The 26,482-nt window shown below is 32.6% G+C and overlaps 1 protein-coding gene across 1 annotated transcript in view; it reads left to right on the top strand.

Annotated features, from left to right (window-relative positions):
- Positions 1 to 23,470: 23,470 nt before the first annotated feature.
- Positions 23,471 to 26,482, top strand: part of LOC132738947 (uncharacterized) — a 59,532-nt gene continuing 56,520 nt past the window's right edge. The window contains exons 1-2 of the mRNA XM_060726573.1: positions 23,471 to 24,046; positions 25,937 to 26,026. Of these exons, the coding sequence (XP_060582556.1) occupies positions 23,609 to 24,046; positions 25,937 to 26,026 (528 nt within the window). The 5' untranslated portion in view covers positions 23,471 to 23,608. The remainder of the gene's footprint in view (positions 24,047 to 25,936; positions 26,027 to 26,482) is intronic.

The raw sequence follows: 26,482 nt of genomic DNA, 5'->3' as shown, positions 1-26,482 counted from the left end.
TTAATAGAAGATTTTGAAGTTTTTACTATAAATTTTATTATGCATATAGGGAAAATCAATGACCCCCTGGGGCAGGGCCAATTTTGACCCTAGGGCTTTTATTTTGAAAAAACTTGGTAGACACTCATTAGAAGATGTTTCATGCCAAATATCTAAGCTCTAGCTCTTACGGTTCTTTAAAAGAAGATATTTAAAGATTTTTCTTTCGGTTGCCATGGCAACCAGAGTTCTGCATGAAATGGAATTCTTTGAACAATCTTGATAGAGTTTCATACAAAGAGTATTCCTGCCAAGTTTCATTAACATTGGCCTTGCGGTATCATAGAAGATGTCCTTAGAATATTTAAAATGTGGACGGACGACAGACGACGGACGCCATTTGGTTGGCCATCCTAAAAGCTCACCTGCACTTTGTGTAAGGTGAGCTAAAAAGCTAGTTAAGTCTGACCTATGATTGGTAAGAAAAACTGCTCCCATCAGTTACGTCAGCATTTTCCCAAGAACAGTCCTTTCCGTATAGAATCTACAGCTGTAATACTCTAAATTTCAGCCAGGACCAGGATCTAGAATATAAAATAGACTTATTATTCCCTATAAATTCACGGCAATTAAACTTAAAATTTAACACTCATCTTTATTATTTAACCTCAAACAGTTTAATCAATATTTGTTTTGATAATGCAATGGATTTAATGTATTTTTCAAACTAATTCACATTTAATTTTACTATCACTAAGATATAAAATTAATACAGCTAAATTGACGAATCGTCTTGGGGCGTAAATTATATGGGGCGAACAACACTTCATCTGCTTATAGGTTACAATAATAAGATAAATAAATTTCAAAAAGGCATGGCTTGTAAAATCATAAATTGCCAAGGATATCAATAACTTCGCGTAAGGCCTACCAAACCCTAATCATTCAATTAGGTCGCGTTTTGATACAAAGGTCTAAAATATTAGAAGGAGGTTTTGTATTTCTGTTTTTATTAGTAAAATTACAGTTGTCATTTTTGGGGAGGCTATGCCGACCCAATGTTAATAACTGTCTGTCAAATCTTACTGCCGCGGTAATCAGGTCAAAAAATAGTACCTTGATTTTTTCTAAGCTGACTCATCACTCATCACAGACATTTACAATATGAAAATATTTTCATTCTTTAATTTCATATCTGCAATTTGTAAAGATAATAATTCTCTGAAAAATTCTTGATTTTTGTTTAAATCACTACTCCGTGACGTCATACTGCCACGGTAATCAGGTCAAAAAATAGTACTTTGATTTTTTCTAAGCTGACTCATCACTCATCACAGACATTTACAATATGAAAATATTTTCATTCTTTAATTTCATATCTGCAATTTGTAAAGATAATAATTCTCTGAAAAAATTCTTGATTTTTGTTTAAATCACTACTCCGTGACGTCATACTGCCGCGGTAATCAGGTTTAGGCATATTACGTACGTCTGTATTAAATAGTTCTGGTATGAAAACCCTTCAAAATAATAACTTTATCCATATTTTTTTTAACAAAAAGCATAAATGAAAATTTATAAGTAAATGCTTTAATTCAGTGGCAAATATTCTTTATTATTTTTGATAACAATTTTCCAATTACTACGCAGCGACCAACTGTTTATGACGGGTCATTAACTAGAACGTTGTGCACAACTACGTATTCTCAATATCATGCATGTGCTTTTGTTGTTATAAACTATTAATAGTCCTTAATATTTTTTAAAGACAAATAATTGTAAACTGTCGCTTACATCAGAGACATGGATCATGCTTGCGTGATAACTAAGGAAAACTAACTTATTTGTACACCCCAGGAGGCTGTACGCGGAAAACGCTCATAAACCGCTAAATCATATAGCTGTTTAGTAAATATTTTGCATACATTTAACTAAAAATTCACTGATGGTGATGAACATATAGTTTAAAAACATTTTATTCTTTAACCATTATCGCCGAAAAAAAACTATTTAACTACAAAACCCCTAAGGACCTCCGACAAAATCCCAACACAATATTACATTTTACATTAGCAAAATAAAAAAAGCAATACTTATATTTTCATCTTACATAATTCATTAATCAAACTTTTAACATAAAAGTATCTTTGGTAATTGACAGATCCCTACTCTGATCTTTTATTTGTATAGGAATAAAATTTAAACATGTGCTCTTTTGTTTAGGAATATTTTGTAGTGAAAGTCTTATATATTCACTAATCTCATAATTAGAATTAGACAGGTCAGGAATTTATACAAACAGTTGTTTAGTTAACTATGCTCATTTTAATCCCAATAGAAACATTCAAATATTTGTGGTAAAAAACATGACCAAAGTACCTAGTAGTCGTTTACCCGGTGGTGATCCCATTAAACTGATTATAGATTCGAATTGATTAGAAAACACAAATAGAAACATGTGTTTCCGTACAACAAAATCGGAAGTAAAGTGAACAGTTAATTGACAGAAATATGTGGTCAAATATGTTTTAACAAGGAAATAAGTATTTCAGAGAAAGACGCAAGATCAGTATGACCCCGTATTGTGTAATTAGAAAGTTTATTCAATTCTAGGGCATACATCATAATTTGATAGTCCATTTGTAATAAAATTCAAATTTTCAATACAGATTATGAGATACATAAAAAATATTAAAGAATAAGAAGCTTTAATTAAAAAACAAAAACAAAAAAAACAAAAACAAAAAAAACCGCATACATATACAAATTACTTACAGTCGAGCATCGGGAAGTCATTAACATATCTTACGAAACTTTAATTTGAAACCGATATTTGCTCGCGCTGAAGTGATAAATGTTTATTTTGAAAAATAAAAAAAAAAGAACTTTTATGGTTGTGTTCTAAAAAATGGGCGGCATAAGAGGAATTTCTTATTCATTTTACAACACTTGAAAAATTACTACAGAAAATGTGATGTTGTTTTGTTTTCAACAAAAGTGTGTGTGTTTTAAGTTTATTTATACTCGGCGCCGGAATAACCATATGTCCGAGATTATAGCATCTGGGACGTCTTTTTCAAGCAGATTCTTCCTGGAAGCCCATTCTTTCGTTCTTTGGTGGTAAGGAGACGACAATACCGTCAAGGCATCAACTTTCTGACTGACGACAACAAAAACGGCATCTATTAGCGCCAAACCTCCAGAGTAAGTCACGACAGGTCAACCAATCACCTCTGGTACTTATGATGACTTGACTATGACCTTCCGTGTGCCTTCTCCGCGACGTGCACGCCTCTGGAGGTATTTGGAGAAGTTTCAACAAAAACTTCCAAAACACGCCATTTATAACACCATTCATAGCACTGACGGCTTCGATGTTCTCATCTATTTGCGGGAAATGGTCGACAGGGAAAACCCTACGTAATAACCCGCACACCCTGTTAACAACAGATTTTCCGCAGTATATATTTCAAGCTAGTGAGGTTTTAAAAATACACGTAGAATCTATCGATTAACTACCATAAGTTGGTTGAGTGTTGAGTGTTGGCGGTAAAAAAAGAAGATATAACTTCCTGATCAATTTTCACTTAGGTTGATTCAGTTTTGAATAAGCTTTGCAGAGATGTATTTTTTCAAGAAATATTTAGCTTTAATATTATCCGACGCCGTCAGTAATGAAATGGGATTAATTTTCTGAAACGTGATTTTATTCGAGATTTGCTTCTGAAGAAGACAACCTTCTGTCCGTAGAGCATGAATGTTAATACTCATCACAAGACAGTATCTTATTGATCTCAATTATGGTACATCTAAACGTGTATAATTTTTATGTTCAATAAAAATGTTGCATCACTGCAGTTGTTATTATCATTCAATGATATTAAAATGACATAAAGTATTTATGATGAACAGTCCTAGAATATTTTGATAAGGAACCGTCAGTTGTAAAATGTTATTGTTATCTGATAATGAACAGTCGTCATACTTGCTGGTATGTCATTTATTATTGACAGTTTAGGTTTTTCAAAATTTGCATGATTAACAGTCCGAATGTAGACCTTAATTAAATGTTCTGGAATATTAACAAAATGAATAGTCAACCTCATTAACCATATATATGAATGGTTGAACACAACAGTAAGGATAAATAGCGCAATGTGCATATCTTTTTATTTTGGTAGCATATTTTAAGCAAAAAGAAAAGAAACTATAAGTCTGAAACATTCTCTCATAGCCTCCCCATCAGTACATTCAGTGCTTTGATTCATATTTTGCAGATATGGAAGGTTCTATCTCGGATATTGTTTGTGATAAATGTGGAAAACATTTCATTCACGGATAGGACTCAAATATTGACCACATGAACAGTCTACACGGCACAGGACCTTATAAATGTTGTGGTAAAACATTTTATAGCCCAGCAAATCGGAAACGTTACGGGTTTTACTGTTGATATTAAGATGACATTGATTTCAAACATAAGTCCTCTAGATTTTATTACCTAGTTTGTAAAATAAAAGACCCATTCTAATATTCTTTAGATTGTTTTCTTTTATGCTTTAGATTAAAAAAACACAATATAATAATGTTAAATACAGAAACTAATTTGAAAAAAGTTGGTTACATAAAAGACTAAGTGATAAAATGACTTGAATGTCTTTACAATCTAAATATAACGAATAACATAAAATGCCATACCTGTCAAGTTTCGACTTGCCACAACATTTACAAGGTCCTGTGCCGAGTAGCCAGTTTATGTGGTCATTAAGACAAATGGTTGTCCAACATTATCCACAAACAATATCCGAGCTGGAACCGTCCATATCTGCAAAACTATGAAAAATGACAACTGTAATTGTGCTTAAACTGAAATAGACCTCCTTCTTATATTTAAAACTTGTATTTTAATTTCTGCGCGATTAATTCATCTATATCGAAACTTCATTTAATATATTCACGTGAGTATGTATTCTGCTATCCATAGGGGCTTTATTCTATCCAGGACCTTTTGGCGGTATTTTTAATATTATTCAAAATTCTTTGAACGTTTAAGGCTAAATGCATCAATCATGATTTTGTCCAATCAATATCTAGGCTATAACCTGCATAGATATTGCTTGCCCATAAAATATTGCGTGGGAGTTATCAACAATAAAAGTACGCGTGGGAGTTACCCAAGTTATTTTTCTCTCATGTATTGGAATAGAAAATGACCAGTCAACATTTAACATGCCTAATATTTACATTTTCAAATAAAGAAATTCTATGAACATTTTCTCTTTGTTAACTCGACGTAGTTTAATCAAATTCATAAAAAATACAAATTTTGCGTGAATGTTACCCGAAATATAATTGTTCATATTGAAAATTTCTGTTGAATTTTTGAGTGTTTGTAAAAGCTATGAGTACAGGGGTGGAAACTAAGGTATAGGCGGCAACAATTCTTTATTCCGCGTAGGCTGCAACAGGTCTCGTATGTAAGTAAAAGGGATATAATAAAGAATTACCTGAAAAACACACGTAAAGCGAGGTTTTTAGGCCGCCATATTGTCTGTACGCGTAACCGTAAAAGTCACGTGATTCCCTACCGTGATTTCTCAAACAAAAACATGTGTTTTGGCCAAAACAGGACATTTTTTCGCTATTTAAGGCCTAAAAGGAGGGGAGGGGGTCGAAAGTGCGTTGTTTCGCGTATATATGAGGTAAAGGGTTAACGGATAGTCTATTTTTATTTCCAAGCAATTAACGTGGCCAAAAGAGATCATTTTCGCAAATCTGATAACTCTGTAATCAAATTATTATGCAATTCTTAATCTTATGCGCATGAGTTTCTCAACTTAATACTTTTTCGTGTGTATAGACCACAAATAAAAAAACATGTCGGTATATTAACAGACCTATAAAGCGGTCAGTAAAGTGATTTACTACCAGAATGCGATAGTAACTAAACCGGAAATGTCAATAATGACACGTGTAACATTACTCATGCTCGATTTGCACGAAATTCACGCTTTTTACATAGGCGGTGCCTAAGACCAATGAAAGGTTATTTTGAACTAGTTTTCCAATGTCATTAAATCCTAAGTGATGTTGTTGTTCAAAATATCACACAAGTTTGAAAAACATGAAAGGATTTCTGTAATACACAGAGACAGCCATCACTAAGGGACACCCCAGTCTGTCTTTTCTTGAAAATATTTCAGCCGCCGACGAAGACAAATTGCTGCCGTGGTATGCAGAAACGTAATTTCGAGGCCGCCGATGATGACAGAAACGCTTTGAAAGTGCCTGAAACATTTGTAACAATACATTTGATAAAATATTTCACATGTTTCTTTTGCTGTTTATTATTATGGAACAGGTTGCGATCTGTTATCTTTTAAACAACTATGAACATTGACGTACACATGATACAAGTGACAATCAGGTTAGAAAACGTTTTTTAGTAATGCAAGTAACGTTATGAATTTATTTCATTTTTTGAGATTTAGCAAAAATTCATGAAAAGTATTTCTTTGTAAGTAGTATAAAGATATATTGATTTCTAACAATTAATTAATCCTAAATGTGTCACAGCACAGTGTGAATGTAATCACCAGCGCAAATGTAAATACACATTGGTATGCAAATCTCATTATACATATAGTTAATAATAAACTAACCGATGTGGAAGTTACTTCTTAAGACAATCAATAATGAAAAATTGCACAAATTACTTTGTTCGTAATTTTAATGTTGGATCCAATCAAATGAATGGACGAACTTTTTTTTGATATTGTACATAATTTTGAAACATGTCACTTAAATTTACAACCGTGATTAGAACGCGTTTCTCGTGCTTAGATCTATTTATGACCCTGATCTGTCCTGATCCTGTTCAGATTTTACCAGATTAGTGGATAACAATAAGAATTTCACCCAACATATTTATTAACAAAAGAACAGCCGTCAGTGTGTGTGTGGTTAATTCTATTGTTGTTTCAATAATAAAAGGACAGAGTTGGATCCAACTTATTTCCCGAAATGTGCCTTCACACATTACAGATCACGTGGTTATTTGAGCATTTGGTCATTTTCACATCAGTTTAGGAGGGAAAGTCGCATAGCGAAGATGGAAGAAATGGCGTTCTCTGTTGATTTAGTAGGTGTTTTTGATATTTTACAACTTAATTAATTGCGTCATTTGATTTTTTCATTAACCTGTCATATTGTATCCTGTTTATTTTTATTTTGATGATTTGTATACATAATTGCTCGTGATGATTGAGACACCTGGCCGTTTTATATCCGCTAGTTATCGTGTTTGTGTAATGTATATTATGATATATGGTTGACCAGCCGCGCGACATAACATACTTATATAATCTTTTATTCCACTTTTCAGTGACTGATATAACAATTAATTAACACATTTACATGAGAACATAACATAATAACATACGATTACTGATTATATACACGAAAAGCATGTCATACATAATGTCATACATTAAATATAGAGATACATTATATAGAATTATAACAACCTGCATACACAATGTTAACTTATTAATAAGCACATGATATATTGTCAATGTTCGACAAAATGGTATTTACTGAATATTTTTTTATGCACTTTTACTAAATATTTTCCCGATTACATTTATAACTTATCGAAAACACGAAATATAAGTGTCATGTATAGGAACATTTAGTATGGATTTATTATATTGCATTTAACCTTAGAAGTCTAAGATAAACATCCTCTCATGGAGAATGTTATTAGAAGGTTCTAGAGATTACTTTTTATATTCCATCGTTAGGTCATGAACGTATTTACAACATAGGTTGGTGAAGCCTTTTTGGAGTTCTGGATTAATACCAAAGACAGCCAATAAATTGGAATCAAAGAGTCCTCGCAAGAATGCTTCCGAGTTAATTCTAAGAAAATAGCTGCAAACTTCAGAGCTAAATTTCTGATCAATTGAATGTGTAAAGCGTGTCCGTTCACGTGTATATGTATCACATTCAGCTAAGATATGTCTGTTTATATCACTAGTTTCTTGTAGACATTTTGTACAGGAATAACTTGTATAAAACTGTCGATATAGAACTATTTTCGTTGCACTTATAGCATGTTTAATCTCACTGTTTGTATTTGAAAACAGCCATAAATGTAAAGGCGTTACTGATTGATGAACTGCTATATGTTTTTTGTTTATTTTTATTGTTGCTTATTTCTTTTAAAAGTTTTCCCGCGTTCTGTTTATTAATACATATATTCATATTTACTAACATTTAGTTCCTTTTGTGACATTTGTGTTATTTTAGCAGACCAGATTGACCAGCCGTGTGACATACATCGGCGTTTTCTGTTTTCAGACCAGCCGTGCGACATACGTCGGCGTTTTTCGTTTTCAGACCAGCCGCGTGACATACATCGGCGTTTTTTGTTTTCAGACCAGCCGCGCGATATACATCGGCGTTTCTTGTTTTCAGACCAGCCGCACGACGTTCATCGGCGTTTTTTTTGTTTTCAGACCAGCCGCGTGACATAGATCGGCGGTTTTTGTTCTCAGACCAGTCGCGTGACATTCATCGACGTTTTTTGTTTTCAGACCAGCCGCACGACGTTCATCGGCGTTTTTTTTTTTGTTTTCAGACCAGCCGCGCGACATACCTCGGCGTTTTTTGTTTTTCAGACCAGCCGCGTTACACACATCGGCGTTTTTTTGTTTTCAGACCAGCCGCCCGACATACATCGGCGTTTTTTGTTTTCAGACCAGCTGCGCGACATTCATCGGCGTTTTTTGTTTTCAGACCAGCCGCGCGACATTCATCGACGTTCTTTGTTTTCAGACCAGCTGTGTGACATACATCGGCGTTTTTTTTTTTTTTTTTTTCAGACCAGCCGCGTGACATACATCGGCATTTTTTTTTGTTTTTTTTTTTCAGACCAGCCGCGCGACAAACATCGGCGCTTTTTTGTTTTCAGACCAGCCGCGAGACATACATCAGAGTTTTTATGTTTTCAGATCAGCCGCGCAACATCCATCGGCATTTTTTGTTTTTAGACCAGCAGTGCAACATACATCGCCGTTTTTTTGTTTATCAGACCAGCCACGCGACATATACATCAGCGTTTTTTTTTTGTTTTCAGACCAGCTGCGCGACATACATGTAGTAAATGTTGTTTGCTTTAATACCTATATTTTTATACTTTTAGATCTACAGTATTTAGAAGTTGCCAGATTCTGTAAAAAATTCAGCATCTTATCCAATATTTTGTGTCTGGAAATTTCTTTGAATAGAAGATAATGATGCCCTGGACCTAGTCATCATGGGGGAAAGCAAGGATGTGGATTGCTGTTTAACATAGGGGAAAGTGAAATGACAGGGCAATTTAAGGTAATATTTTGTAATAATTTGTGTGATGTGTTTTGTTAATTGGAACAAAATTTTAGTGATAATTGGATATTTTACATGAACTATATTTTAACTTATTTCACTGTTTTATTTTCTTCACAATAACTGATTTATAAAAAAAAGATTGTCTACTCAATAGATAAATTATTTTCAGTTAGTTGAACATACAACTGTAGCCAGTCTTTTAATTAGCTAGACTGGAAGGTCAGTGGTTCTACTAGGCATGAACCTTCCATACTCTGAAGCCCTGTAACAGCATGTCTTTATTTGCCATACAAAAAAGCTTGGGTTGCCATATGACATTAAACCAATGAAACATTAAAAATTATCTGTTTATTTGAAAAATAATTTGTATAGAAATGATAAATGTTAACATTATGAGATTAGAATGTTATTTTGTAAACCCCAGTGATCTTTCAGAATGTGGATGGTCAAAGCACACCAGTGACTGCTAGAGTAATGAAGAAGTGTGGAAGTTGTTTCAGTGTGGAGAGTATGGTAAGGTAAATCTTGCCCTTTTATAATCCAGGAGTGAATATCTTTAATGATAATGAATCATGATAATGATCAAAATACAGCTTGGTGCAATTTGAGCCAAAAAAATATATATTCACTAGTTTAAAATGATTAATATTTTAATCTAAGAAATAAACAGTACATTAATTTAATGTTTTAATAACTTGTGTTGGTCAAATTTTTATAGTGCAAAGTAGTGTGTGGTCGCTCAGTTGATTTTGTTCGCTGAATATTGGTTTTTACATGATATAAAGAATTGTGCCGCCCATAAAAGACTATCTATGAAACCCAATCTCAGGACCATGTACTACAACTGTTTTGTCTTACTGTCCGGATACATTGCTCACTTTGAGTTTTCTATTTTGTTGTCCACAATTCAATGTTGCAAGTCTCCGATCTGAAAGTATTGGCCTATTGTTTACATTATTATAACTGGAATAAAAGGGGGATTACTCTGTTGTACAATTTACCACAGTACACACTACTTTTTAGTTAACTGTTATAAATGCTTTGACACATGCTTAATCGTACAATGAAGGAAATGGAATCATATATTGAATATCTAAACTTATTTTACTTGAAAATACTGTAATTTAGATAGTTTAGTTTGATCATCATTGAACTAGGGCAGCTTTTTATGATTACAACTTTGGACCTCATTAGAGCACCATTTAACTTAGTCAGACATTGTCAAAATTGGTGTTACATGGTGATAGTTGGTATTACATCATCTTCAGCATGAAAATCTTTCCTTTGCATTCCTATTTGCTATAGTTTGAAATGTGATGACAGGAACCAAAATTCTTTATTTTTATCCAGTTTCAAAAACTACGATATGTCTTATATCACACTGATACTTTTAATATCCCATCAACAGAATTATAATTGTAGTCTGATATTTGAAAGAGTAAGAACTTTTGTCTATTGGATTCATGGTTATTTATTAGATTTTCTTAAATTGGTCATCTTACATGTTTATGTATCTTGCTTCTGATAACCAATTCTTCTGTATTTACTTGTAGGAAATCCAATGGTTCATCGGAAAATGTTGCAGTGTGTGTTTGTGTGTTGATGTTGCGGCACAGATATTCCATAATGAAGTGAGAAAATTTCAATGAAATTCACATAAATATAACTTTATAAGTAAAAGGTAAAATAACTGATTCTTGAAAAAGTCAACATATAGGGGTTACTTTTGTATGTGGTGTCGGCGGTAGCGGTGTTGGCGGGTTCCCGATAGGCTTGTCCAGAGCATAACTTATTCACTATAGGTTGGATTGACTCCAAAGTTGGTATGCATGCTTCTTTCAATGACCCAAAGTGCAGTGCACAAGAATCGTTACTCTGCACTTCTTATATTTTAAGTTATTGCCCTTTGTTAGTTTTCATACTTTATTAATGTTTGTGCCATTTCTCCTTAATCTTTAAAGCTATGGACTTGAAACTTCATAGGATGATAGATCTTATTGAGAAGAAGTGCAGCATACAAAAACTGGTACTCTGTAATTCATGATTTTTGAATGATTGCCCTTTGTTAATTTTCATATTTTATTTTTGGCCGGGTCAATTCTCTTACACTTTAAAAGCTATTGACTTGAAACTTCATAGGATGATGTATCTCATTGAGGAGTATATAGTGCACGGTGTACAAGAATTGTTACTCTGCACTTCTTGTTTTTAGCTGGACTATACAAAGTATATGGAGAGCTGTCCTACTCGTCCCGGCATTGGCGTCCGCGTCCAGATTAAAGATTTGGTGCAGAAAAATATTTTTCACTGTAACTTTTTTCACTTCTTAAGGTATCAACTTCAAACTTCAAATATATGTTCCTTCTCATCAACCCTATCTTATGTGACAAGGTTCATAACTCTAGCACCAATATTTTTGGATTTATCTCCCCTTGAACCTAGAATTTTCCTTAAAAAATATTGTTTTTTACTGATACTTCTTTATTTCTTAAGGGATCATCTTCTTACTTCAAATATTTGTTCTTTATCATCAACCACACCTTATGTGATAAAGTTCATAACTCTAGCACCAATAATTTCAGATTTATCTTCCCTTGAACTTAGAGTTTTCCTTAAAAAATATTATTTGTTACTGTTACTTCTTTATTTCCTAAGGGATTAACTTCATACTTCAAGTATATGTTCCTTATCATTAACCACATCTTATGTGACAAGGTTCATAAATGTAGCTCCAATATTGCAAGTTTTATCTCCCCATATACTTAGATTTTTTTACTTCAAAATTTTTTTTCTATAACTTCTTTAGTTTTAAAGATATCTACCTCAAACTTCAAATACATATAATTATCATCAACCACATCTTATGTGGTAAGATTCATAACTCTTGAAGCAATATTTTCAGATTTATCTCCCTTTGAACTTAGAATTTTCTTTACGAAATATTATAACTTCTTTACTTTTTAAGGTATCTACTTCAAACTTCAATATATATTTCTGATCATTTCACACATGTTGTGTGACAAGGTTCATAACTCTAGCATGACTATTTCCAGAATTATTCCCCCCTTGAACTTGGAATTTATGTTAGAGGGTATAAATCTATATCTAATGAAATATTTTTATAAAATTTATCAACAGTAAAATTATATTGGTTCCATTATTATATGGTTGATTCCCGAAAATGTTGTAACATAGAATGTCTCAGTTATTTAATACACATGAATAATGTACGTAAACAGAATAAAATGTTCTGGAACAAAATATTATTTTGCTATTTTAAGTAGGTTTTTATCCGTTTAGCAATGAATTTGTGCATGCACCACTCGCTTTTAGGCAATTTATTGCCATTTTTATTTCATACAAATTTGGAAGTATTCTTTTTTTTAGAAAATCCAAAAAAATTTTTTTTGCATCAGATGTATAGCTTTATACACTATAACAAATGTTATTTTTTTTACTATAAGGAGTTATACAATACAAGCTCCTGTATTCCCAGAATTATCTCCATTAAAATTTGAACTTAAAATTCATTTGTAAATGATTTTTTTAGTATTATCTTTGTTATTATAAATGGTATCTACTCTACACTTAAGATAAATAATTGCTCTTTGTCATTACATCATGCATGACAAGGTTCATAACTCTAGCATCTTTTTTCAAGAGTTATTTCCTCTTAGAACTTTCAAAACTTCAAATTCTTTTTTTTATATCATTTTTGTTTTAGAAGGGCTTGACTTCAGATTTCATATTGCTGTCCCATTAAAGCATAGAAATGTCTGTTGAACATTTATTGACAAGATCATATGCATATTATGTTATGCAAAAATATAGAACATTCGAGTGCTTTATTGATACTATCACTGATACTGAAATATATTTATATGATAATTGATTTTTCTTTCATAGTTTTGTCTTCCTTACTGCGTAGTCAAGCTTCCCTATCTCCTGTGACAGCCCTTGTTTGTGTTATTTCCCTTTGTTTATTTTCTTACTTTACGGGCCAATTCTTCTACATTATAAAAGCTATTGACTTGAAACTTCATGATGATAGATCTCATTGATAAGAAGTGCAGTGCACAAGAAATTGTACTCTGCACTTCATGATTTTTTGTTATTGCCATTTGATAATTTCCTACTTAATAGGCTTTACCAGTGCATAACTTGGTCACTACAAGTTTGATTAACTTCAAATTTGGTATGCAAGCTTTTTTCATTGACTTTAAGTGCAGTGCACAAGAATCCATCATAGAGTCCTCCATTTGATCTGTCAGTGTAAAACTTTTCCATGATATTTTTATTTTTTATAATATCAGTTTTATTAGCTCGACTTTTCTATGAAAAGGGGAGCTATCCTACTCGCCCCGGCGTCGGCGTCGGCGTCGGCGTTGGCTTCACACCTTGGTTAAGTTTTTCGTACCACCCCACTTTATTTCAGAAGTATTACAAGTATGGCTTTGAAACTTACCATACTTGTTCACCATCATAACCTCCATCTACAGACAAGAGTACATAACTCTGTCAAGGTTTTTGACAGAATTATGGCCCTTTTTTGACTTAGAAAGTGTATTGAGCTTGGTTAAGTTTTTTGTACCACCTCACTTTATTTCAAAACCATTGGAGGTATTGCTTTGAAACTGACCATACTTGTTTACCATCACGACCTTCATCAACAGACAAGAGGACATAACTCTGTCAAGGTTTTTGACAGAATTATGCCCCTTTTTGACTTAGAAAATACATTGAATATGGGTAAAATCCACTTATTGCCTTAACCCTTTGAGATATTGCTTTGAAACTTTTAATGCTATTTCACATCATTACCCCCATCTGTACGCAAGAGAAGGTAACTCTGTCAAGGATTTGTTTTAAAAATTAAGGCCTTTTATCGACTTAGAATCTTGGTTAAGTTTTTAGTACCAGTCCACTTTTTGACTGAACTGTTTGAGATATTAATTTGAAAGTTGGAATACTTGTTTACAATCATGATTCCCAAACATGTCCAGGAGAAGGTAATTCTGTCAAAGATTTTATTTGAATTATGGCCCTTAACTGTCAATGTTTTGTATTATAGGCAAGCACTAAAAAACTTAAAAAATCTAAAAAAATTCATTCCTATCCACTTGTTCACTTTACCATAAATTATGTCATATAAACATTGCTGTAATATTCAAGGGTATCAAACAACTAGTTCACTTTAAAAATACAGAGATTCTTGTATTGCCTTTTACTGCAAAAACTTTTTTTATTGGCAAGCAATAAAAAAGTCGAGCGCGCTGTCTTACGGACAGCTCTTGTTAATCCTGATGTAACATGGTTACAATCAGTTCAAATGCTACTAAAGTTCAAGGTACATGTACATTGTAAGAGCAGTGTTTATAAATAACCTTTATATAAGAAGAAAATGCCTAACTGACAGCTATACTGTTGGCAGGGTGACACATCTGACTCACAGAGTTCTAGTTGAATATTCAAAAAAAAGACAAAAAAGTTATTTTCTGTAAATAAAATTTTGAGATGGAATTTAACTGTAATTGGTATTTCTTTCAATATAGTAAAATTTTATACAAAAATAAATTGTTGATTGCAAAGGAATTTAAGAATCAATATAATAACTTAAATAATGGTTTGTGGCAATTTACATTTTGAAGTGTGCATGTTGTAAAATTATAGCCCAAGTTTCCTTTCAGTCAACTTCAACAAACGGTGGAGTGTTTTGTGATTTGCCTGATATTGCTGGATATGGATTGATGTGTAATGATTGGGGAAGTTTTTGAGTTGGACAGTGACCTGATGGATCATTGGTAGATTGTGAAGTATGTGTGTGTGTGTGCTTCTAAGGACAAATATTTCATCATCACAAGAGAAGTTGTTAATAATTTATACTTTTTGTTTTCTCTTGTTGACTGATTAGAACCATAGACGTACCTTTCATAGTCTTATAACTTTAAATTAAAGAGGAAAAGAATTTATTAGAATAAAATTTATAGTAAGTCATTTATTCTTTTAAATAATTTATGCAAATGTATTAGTTAAGTATAATGAATAATGTTAAGTTACTGTATGTTAGCCATCGAGGGCTGTTTGATGGTGATTGTATTTTCCACCAAGTAATCAAGACAAGAGATGCAAGAGGTAAACAATATTTTTAGTCACTCATAATTGTGAAAGTCGAGGCAAGTACAGAACAGAGAGGTAAAATATTGAAAAGATGTTATATTGTATTTTATTGTAGGGGGAGGGACATACCAGAATGTCGTTATGAATAACATGCTATGTTAGATGAAATTGAAATTGTGTATATAAAAGTGAAGAGTTAACATTGCTGAATTGTTAAAAGTGAAATTGTGATTATTGTGAAATGATCCCTGGCTTGAGAAGATGACATGAAGTTTTGAGAATGTTGACAACATGAAAGAGTTAACATTTATGAATTGTTTCGGAAAATGACGTCAAGTTTTAAGAATGTTGACATTGATGAAAATTGTACATGAAAGTTTACTGCGGTGAAAATTAGTGAAAAATGGAAAGTATTGGCTGAAATATGAAAGAAATAAATTTGAAGGAACTACGTACAATATGTCAACAATAGAAAAAGGAATGTGAAATGAAAATGAATGAAAATAAATTGAAAAAGGAAGGAATGCATGGAAATTTGAATTAAAAAAAAATATATGAATTTGCTTCAAGAAATGAAAAAAATGGAGAACAATAATATAGATATTTATGAAGAGTTGAATGAATGAAATTTGAAAGTGAAATGAGTTTGTCTTAACTGAAAAATGAATGAATAATGTAATGGAAAATAATTTGGTGGTGCAAAGATCAGACATTTGAAAATATAAATGAAATAGATATGAAATAATTGGCTTTTCTAGACTGTAGAAAGTCAATTTCAGTTTTCCAGATTGTTGATTGTCTGCACCTCCCATTCATAGTTTTACCATGAAGGGGAAGTGCAGACCATGCAGTTTTCCACTTAATATTTTTTCTATTTCAGTTCAATTTTATATAATTTTATAGTGTTCTTATTGTGTCGCCTCTACGGAGTAGTGGCAACATATAGGGATCACTTCTCCGTCGTCTGTCTGTCCGTCTGTCTGTCTGTCCGTCTGTCCGTCCGTCCGTCACAAAACTTGTCCGGACTACTCCTCATAAACTACTGGTGCAATTTCATCCAAACTTTACAGGAATGATCAGTACCAAGTCTAGTTGTGCATATTGTCAGCATTTTCCGGTTCAATGATTTTTGTTTGAGTTATGGCCCTTTAATAATTTTTAATTTTAAAGTTTGTCCGGACTACTTCTCTTATACCACTAATGCAATTTCAATGAAACTTTACAGGATTGATCTGTAGCTCAAGTCCTTGCGCATATTGCACGGGTTTTCCGGTTGAATGATTTTTGGCCGAGTTATGGCCCTTTGATAAAAAGGTGTTTTTTTCTGTGTGTTGCCAGATACGCAAAAGCTTGTCCGGACTACTCCTCATAAACTACTGGTGCAATTTTATCCAAATTTTACAGGAATGATCAGTACAAAGTGGTTAGTCTAGTTGTGCACTGTCCGTCTGTCTGTCACAAAATTTGTCCCAACATGAAATTGGCCATCATGAGGCGACACATGTGATTACTGATCGCTCTTGTTTTTAACAACTTTTCTACACTTTTTGCCCAGTTCTACCATGAAGGGGAAGTGCAGACCATGCAGTTTTTCGACTTATTTTTTTTTTCTATTTCAGTTAAATTTATATAGTGTTCTTATTTTTAACAACTGTTCTACACTTTTTGCGAAGGGGAAGTGCAGACCATGCAGTTTTTCTACTTGGTTGTTTTCTATTCCAGCTCAATTTTATATAGAGTTCTTATCTTTAAAAACTGTTCTGACTTTACTTATCTTTACTCATCTATTTTTTCTCATCTTTACAAAGTGTTCTACACTTATTGACCAGACATCTACTAGTCATGACAAACCTCTCCATCTTATCTTACAGGTTCAAAGTGTTCCTGAATTATTGATCTGAACACCTTTAGACCTTTTGACTTGACCTTAATCAATGACCAATCTACAAGTCATTACCAACCTGACAACCTCATTTGATGACCATAAGCCATGGCTTTCCCTAGTTGACCAATCAACTTTTTAAACTACTTGGCATGATTAATTTAAACCTTTGACCAAAACTTTCACCGGTTATTGGTTAGACATTGACATTGAAGCTCTGTAAACAAAGAATGGTGGGGGATGTGTAGCAAAACCAAAACATGCGACTATCTAAACCATAGACTGTACAGTGACAGACTTACCATTCTTCAGAGCTTCAATCAAAGGTTAATAATTCGAAAAACTAGCTAAATGCCATTTTCTGGCACTTTCTGTACATGAAGTGATATTCTGCGTAAACTTAAGAAATAAAATATCTCAAACAGTGATTTTATAGCTAAATAAAATCACAGTTTGGAGTTCGGATGTGATGAATTATATCACGAGGGCATAATGATGCGCATCTGAACAACAACGATTTTATCAAGCGATAAAATCACTGATTTGGATATATTATTTCAATTCTAACACAACATCAACAAATAAATGCTGCCGTACCTGATATCGAGCTAAACTGTGCCTGATTTGTTTCCGTACTTTACCTTCAACGCATCGCATTTTGATTTTATGTCACTTGTATAATGGTTACGTCACATTGCATAATAAGGCACTTTTTTCGGTCCTTTCTAGTGTTCAATAGGGGAAAAATGCCGGACTACTTCTCTTATACCACTAATGCAATTTCAATGAAACTTTACAGGATTGATCTGTAGCTCAAGTCCTTGCGCATATTGCACGGGTTTTCCGGTTGAATGATTTTTGGCCGAGTTATGGCCCTTTGATAAAAAGGTGTTTTTTTTTCTGTGTGTTGCCAGATACGCAAAAGCTTGTCCGGACTACTCCTCATAAACTACTGGTGCAATTTTATCCAAATTTTACAGGAATGATCAGTACAAAGTGGTTTAGTCTAGTTGTGCACTGTCCGTCTGTCTGTCACAAAATTTGTCCCAACATGAAATTGGCCATCATGAGGCGACACATGTGATTACTGATCGCTCTTGTTTTTAACAACTTTTCTACACTTTTTTGCCCAGTTCTACCATGAAGGGGACTGTGCAGACCATGCAGTTTTTCGACTTATTTTTTTTTTCTTCTATTTCAGTTAAATTTATATAGTGTTCTTATTTTTAACAACTGTTCTACACTTTTTTGCGAAGGGGAAGTGCAGACCATGCAGTTTTTCTACTTGGTTGTTTTCTATTCCAGCTCAATTTTATATAGAGTTCTTATCTTTAAAAACTGTTCTGACTTTACTTATCTTTACTCATCTATTTTTTCTCATCTTTACAAACTGTTCTACACTTATTGACCAGACATCTACTAGTCATGACAAACATCTCCATCTTATCTTACAGGGTCAAAGTGTTCCTGAATTATTGATTTGAACACCTTTATGATGACATTTACCTTTGACTTGACCTTAATCAATGACCAATCTACAAGTCATTACCAACCTGACAACCTCATATGATGACCATAAGCCATGGCTTTCCCTAGTTGACCAATCAACTTTTTAAACTACTTGGCATGATTAATTTAAAGGCCCAACCTTTGACCAAAACTTTCACCGGTTATTGGTTAGACATTGACATTGAAGCTCTGTAAACATAGAATGGTGGGGGATGTGTAGCAAAACCAAAACATGCGACTATCTAAACCATAGACTGTACAGTGACAGACTTACCATTCTTCAGAGCTTCAATCAAAGGTTAATAATTCGAAAAACTAGCTAAATGCCATTTTCTGTACATGAAATGAAGTGATATTCTGCGTAAACTTAAGAAATAAAATATCTCAAACAGTGATTTTATAGCTAAATAAAATCACAGTTTGGAGTTCGGATGTGATGAATTATATCACGAGGGCAGGGCATAATGATGCGCATCTGAACAACAACGATTTTATCAAGCGATAAAATCACTGATTTGGATATATTATTTCAATTCTAACACAACATCAACAAATAAATGCTGCCGTACCTGATATCGAGCTAAACTGTGCCTGAAATGTTTCCGTACTTACCTTCAACGCATCGCATTTTGATTTTATGTCACTTGTATAATGGTTACGTCACATTGCATAATAAGGCACTTTTTCGGTCCTTCTATGTTCAATAGGGGAAAAATGCGGTTTTTAATAGAATTGTCTATTTACATATATTTTAACAGACAAGTTTACGCAGAAAATCACCATATTTATTATAGCAGATCCCAAACAATTGTTTTTGTTTTTTTTAAATTTTCATTATTTACAATTTTTTGTTGTAAAATTTGCGATAGAAAGTAATCACCTTACACAGTAAAATAATGATAGAAATATTATGTAATTATGTACTTCAAAATATTAGTTGTAATTCCCCAGAGTTAAATCTGTAACATACCCGAAAACAGTGTTCAGCTAGTTTTCTTTTCGAAAAGGTCGGTCGCTACACTTCTCCCAATGCTGCCTAGTTTTAAAACAGCACTCTCCAAGATTCATATTGTTTTAAATGAAAATAATTTATATGTCACATGATTAAGTTAAATATTAAGATTCAAAGGTTAGATTTACAAAGCAAGACTTGTATGCACTTAATGACCTTTTATGTATTAAAATATTTAGGAACATTAAGTAAGATTATTTCATAAAGAATTGGGAGGAATTGAGATTGTTTTTTTGAAAAGTAAAATACATGTATCTGGATGAGTGCAGTTTTAACTACTAGCATGTCCCAAGCCATGGTAAAAGCAGAGGGGGAGAAATAAATCTTGTATTTATTTGTATTATTTGTATTATTATTGTTATTTTTCAGGTTAAACACTTTATATGTACACTGATTGGTATGTTCACCATTCTCATGACCTGCAAAGTTATTATAAGGTTACCTTGAACATCAAATCAGGAGACTCTTACCACTGTTGGTTCGAATCCCGACAAGGATTTTAATTTCTTTCATGTAAGTAAGCTATCCAGTTTGCTCATGGGACGTCGTTGGTTCTACTTGAGTGCCTACTCATGCCTGAAATAATGCAAGTCGGGGCATCTGAGATCTTCCACTATTAGTATAGCTGCAATATCTTCATAGTAAAATAATAAATATTTCTTCTAAAAAAACATGAATTTTGATTATACAGTAAGCATATGATTTTGTTTTATTTTTTTGTGATCAGCTGATTGAGATATTATTCTTTGTATAAAGTCATAAGCACGTATAAATCCGTGTCATAAGTGACAAAATAACTTCAGTAACATTAATACGAGAATTCTTTGGACAAAACTTTTCTAAGTAAGAATTGTTTCTTTAAAAGCCACCATCCAACGCCATAATGTTACCTGAGCATACTTCCGATTTTTTTCTCTCCAAGTGTCATTTTCATAAACTAATTCTCATTCTCATTTCTTTTGAGAGCTTGTAAGGAGGGCAATGTAAAAATGATTGTCTAGTTTGCAAAAGTCCCATGATCTTTTGCTTGAATAAAGTCTATATACATTTCCACTGGGCATCTTCATGGAACTTCATGGGTTGCGTGTATTTTAAGAATTACCTCCCGGACATACTTGATGTTTGATTCTGTCTTTAATTGTTTTGGTCTGTTGCTCTTTTAGTTTTAGGTACTGTATACCATATGAGCTTATTTGCAGACAAATGTCACCCCATCTTAAACTTATAAAATAAAACATAATAATAAAAAACAGTTTCTTTGATGTGGTGATTTTTTTTTTGGTCATAAAAATAGCAATTTTTTATTAGACTGTCGTGAGTATAATAGCTTTGAATTGTATATTATAACTTTTATAATATTATAAAATGAGGCTATAAATTAATATATCAGTTATACTCATAATCAACCATCAGTATCTAAAAATGAACAGTATAGATTTTTCAGTTTTCTAAGTAGTTGATATCCAGTTTTTGTTGAAAGTAACAAATTAAGATACATAGAGAATTGCCATCTATATAATTTTCTTGTCATTGTTATTTTGTTTTTTATCTCCAGAACAGCACATGTTTTCTTGCATCTCAGACAGGATTATCTACCGTTTACACCGGGTGCTAGAAAACTCTGTCTAAGTACACCCCCCATGTAAGACAAGTCGCATGTTTTAAATGATGTCATTGACGCGTGCCTTTTATGAATGAATCGCGTTCTTAGGATGACGTCATTTTTCCGTTATGAATGAAGTTGTATGTTCATACGCTACTATAAGAAAAAAGTGCGTAATGAGAAAAACAGTTTGCATAATTTCTGTTCCGAAAATAATTGACATGTAAAATGCAAGAAAAAGAATCAAACACCGGCTGTTGGTACAGATGGGAATATCTAGCTCTCGGGTAACTGTTAAGCGGAAACTCGGCAGAGCCTCGTTACCGCTGTAAACAGTTACCCTTGAGCTAGATATTCCGGTCTGTACCGGCAGCCGGTGTAAGATTCTTATAGCCTTAGATTGGTAAAATAAGAACCATAATAGAAAATTGTTAATATTTTACAAAAATCTTTCAGAAATATCATCAGATGATAAAAAATATTTTAAGCGTGATAAAAAAAATTTTATGTGCTAAATAGATCTAGTTAAAATGATTCTGAGAAATCCTTTAAAAAATTGGAATTGCAAATTTAGGTCACTATGTTCTTCTTTAGAATATAGAGGATATTTGTTTTTATTATATACTTATAAATGAAATATTGAGAAATATTGATGAAATAAAATGCGTATTTTCATTTTTCGTATTTTCACTGTAAAAATTTATTTTTCACTGCAGTGAAACATATTTTCCGTATTTTCACTGGTGTCTTGCCGGACTACTTTCTTTTAAATTCTTCCAGTACACAAAATTTAAGGGAAGTCTTTCAAATTTTATCGCAAAAAAGAGAAAAATGTATATAATAAACAGAAAATTCAAGTTTTTTCTATAAATACTTGATTTATTTTCATCTTGTGGCATGAAAATTACCTTATTTCACTCGTGGCTACCGCCACTCATGAAATATTTATTTTCATACCACTCGAAAATAAATCATGTATTTATAGAAAAAACTTGAATATCCTCTATGTATTGCATGTAAAGATTGAAATATAATTTCACTGAGTGAACACCAGATACAATATTTTCACGAGTGGCGTAGCCACTCGTGAAAATATAATAGCTGGTGTTCACGAATGAAATATATTTCAATCTTATATGTAAAACAAATAAATTTTCTTTTTATTTCATGCTTTTAAAATGATTTTAAGTACTTTTTACTGATTTTGCCGCGTAACGTCGCGCATTCTCCGTTTGACGTCATCACATCATGACGTCACATTATCAATTTTGAAATATAGTTCTGTTAAATTTCTCTAACTTTGTTACATTTTTAACATGATGTATGGTGACATCGACTTTCTTTTCCTGAAGAAGCAAAATTTACGCATGACTGCATTTAATTCTGCCTATTATTCTATTAAGTTCTGATTTTCTTTTCATCCGCATTCATATATAGTTCGGCTACAGTGAAAATTATATTTTATAAATTTCACTAGTGGTTTATCAGAATATAATCATCTGATATATTACAATAAAACACTGGAAAGCATGAAATAAAGACCCATACTTGGCCCTTACCTATATTTGGCTGTTTAAAATCTATAGATGCAAAAAAAGTAAGAAGAATATTAATATTTTAAATAAAATAACAAGCCATGGTAAGTAAGTTTTAAGCTCTTCTAGTTTAATTGTAAAAATGCCTCTTTATTTTATACATAAGAGGAGTTCTGAGTTCAAATCTCAGCGGGCGCACATATTTGCTGATCATGGTTTGTAAAATTAAAACAGGGCTGTTTATTTTATGTCCAGATATTAAAATTATTGTTTTTAAAAGAACTAATAAATTAAGTATTTTGTTGCCTAACGAAAATTAAACTATAACAATAAAATAATACGAGCACCGTTTGGCGTTTCAGCGTAACGGAAATAAACGGAGATATCCGATTGCTGCCAGCATTTTCCGTCAGTTTAAAAATTGAGAACCCGTAATCCTCCGTATTTTACCGAAGTGTAATCGGAAAACAACATGGCCGCTCCATAGTTACGAAGTACGCTAAATGTCATTCAGGTTAACTTAACAAAATGTAAAAGGATAGGTACTTTCCATTTTAATATGGGTCTTGCACGGGGTTCAGATGGGGAAACTTAAGCAAAATGCGGTAGGAGATAACAAATTCGTTCCCCGCATCAGCTCGGCCAGTCGTAAAATTGCAGCTCGTAGGTTTGAGCAAGCAGCATTAACGAACGCCACTCCTCATTACATGAATGATACATATACTACATCAAAAGTAAAATTAGCACCGATTTCAACAGACGAAAACACTTTGTTTACTAAAGTGAATAAAGAAATTTTCGAAAATTCAAAAGAATCTGATACAGATGAAACTAAAAGGTTATCAAAAAGAGAAGTGCTGAAACCAATTGCAATGAGCAAGCAACCGTCTGTTTTGTTAGATGACAATGTGTTTACATTCCGTCCTAAAGTCAGTACTGCCAGTGCCAAAATTGTGGAAAGTATGGGGACGGATTTCATGTCAAGACAACAGCAACACTTGGAAAAACAAAAGAAACTTGTAAGTATTCCGATGATTAATCGTATGTTGACTTGATTTTAAATACTTGAAAATGATTCAAAGTTTACATCAGATATATTAGATGAAACGGCAATTTTTAATAATCAGTTATAAATTTGTTTATGTTGAGGTATGCCTAGTATGAATTAATCAAAGTCTATGAACCTTCACGGTCCTGGCCTTTGCCCCGTATAAATATGATGTTCCTTTGAAATATTTACCTGTGTCTTTTCAAGTTAACGTTCATAACATATCAATTAATAATTTTTTGCAGTGATCAAATATTGTGGATATTTTTTGTTATCAATATTTCCACCTTTATGCAGACACCTGAATTTTTGACCCTAACAATTAAACCAGAATCTCACTTTGTATATACAAATAATTTTAGGATACAAAGCAAAGTTTATTATCTTTGTTAGTCTATAACTGTTGCTGATTTCTCTATGGATGGGGGCGATTTTCATGCATGTGTTGATAAAAAATACTTTCCAAATGTAATATTTGATTTTTTTTTTCACCAAAAAAGACTAATTTTTGTTTAAGTATAGTACATTTTTAAGTTAGTGTTGTTTGTATATTAATAGGAATCGCCATGGCTACAAATACCTTACTTTGTAGGTTAAGGAACACAATGTCACGTAGATTTAAAATTTTTGAAGTAAATGTATAACATATCAATAAATATTTGCAGGGAAACCCAAAAGTGTGGAAATTTCTTTAAAAGTTCTCAAGCTGATGTTCTAGCCTTATGCACTGACCACCTGTCAATTGTGACCACCTGTCAATTAAGACCAAGTATCTCACTATTAGTAATATACAAATAGGATAAATAGGATACAAAGTGCCAAGTGTTTTATTAATCTTTTGTCTGTCTATAAACTGTCTGATTTGGCTCCTAGGAATGGGGGCTGAGTTTACGTGGACTGTGGTTGATAAGCAAATCTATACTTTCTGAAATGGGTCCAATATCTTGATTTTTTTTCTGCAAAAGCTAATTGTTTGTTTATTGTGTGTACTATTCTTTCCAGTTAGTGTGTGTGTGTAGTCTATATTTAATAGGGTCAATCAGCCCATGTAGGGCACAAAAAGCAGCTTTCACTGTAGGTTAAGGACCCTGGACATGTCACCAGTCATGGCATTTAAGAGTTTGAATTGAAGCACAAAGTGGTGGTAATTTTTTTCCAATTTCCAGGGAGTATATTAGCGAAAAATATGAATTTTGAGTCAAAAGTAGGTCACTGTATGGCGGCCAATAAATGTACAGTAACCAGAGATAACATGAGGAGGTAGCTCTGAAAAGGGCTGTTGGTGCCCATCAAAGGCCCTGCCTTTTATTTCCTAGGTTTATATGTCATATTTATATACATTTATTGCCAAGTTAAGAAAGACAGAGAAAATACTTGTATTTGATAAAAGTATAAAACATGAAAATCTTTATTTATTGTGAATGTCTGCAAATATTAAATCATGGCTATATTAGTATATAAAACATGCTATTTGTACCAGGTATCTTCATGAACTTTGCTGGTAAATAAGAAAAACCTTACATGTATTATTACAATTATGTTTTTACTTCTCTAGTTCCAAATAGCAGAAAAATGTATGTCCACAAATTGCATTCACAAAATTCATATTTTCTATAAGTATTCAACGGTTTGCAACCTTTTCCCCTCAATTTTCCTTATTTTACTATTAAACAGTTGGATGGACAACAACCAGTCATTACCAGAGAGGGTGTTTTAAAATTATTTATAAAAATTATAAACCGAAGAACTTCAGTTAAAGTCTTTTACATTTTTGTTTTAATTGAAAATTAGTAGGATGTGATTGATGTTTTACAGAAGAAAAAAAAAGAAAGTCGTTTATCATGAACTATTGTGTTTTCAGATTGAAAGAGCCGGATTTTCTTTAACCGGCTCCTCGGGTCGTTTGTCACCTCTTAGCCAGTACAGAAGACTTAAAGAACGGGGATTTAAGGTATATATTTTAGGCTCTTTAACTAAACTTAATAAAGCAACACTTTAAGTGAAACTTTTATCTATTTGGATATTGTCCACTTAGTGCATATCTATTTGAATATTGTGGATTTTGAATATTGTCTTTAAGTGCAGTAACAGGTTAACTCCTTATCTAGTTATCCAGATACTGCACTAAGGTGCCAATATATATTTTAAAAAAATGTCATATTTTAAAATATATTGCTACATTTTGTGTGTGCTTTTTGTATTATAGTCATTGCATCATTCAATTAGACTTTGTTTCACGGATATGTACACAGATTTAGATACTCAGACTGAGATTTTGTTACAGGAATTAAAACATTTTTCCTTATGCTGGCTTCATAATTTGACAAAAAAGATTCTAAATCTAAATACTGACATGCTGCCACTGTCAGAAAGTGACTTCAGAAAAAATAAATTTACTGTGCAGGGG

Source organism: Ruditapes philippinarum, unplaced genomic scaffold (genome assembly GCF_026571515.1).
Source record: "Ruditapes philippinarum isolate M1 unplaced genomic scaffold, ASM2657151v2 ctg3002_1_1_1_1, whole genome shotgun sequence".
Taxonomy (NCBI): Eukaryota; Metazoa; Mollusca; class Bivalvia; order Venerida; family Veneridae; genus Ruditapes; species Ruditapes philippinarum.
This window is presented reverse-complemented; position numbering and strand designations above follow the sequence as displayed.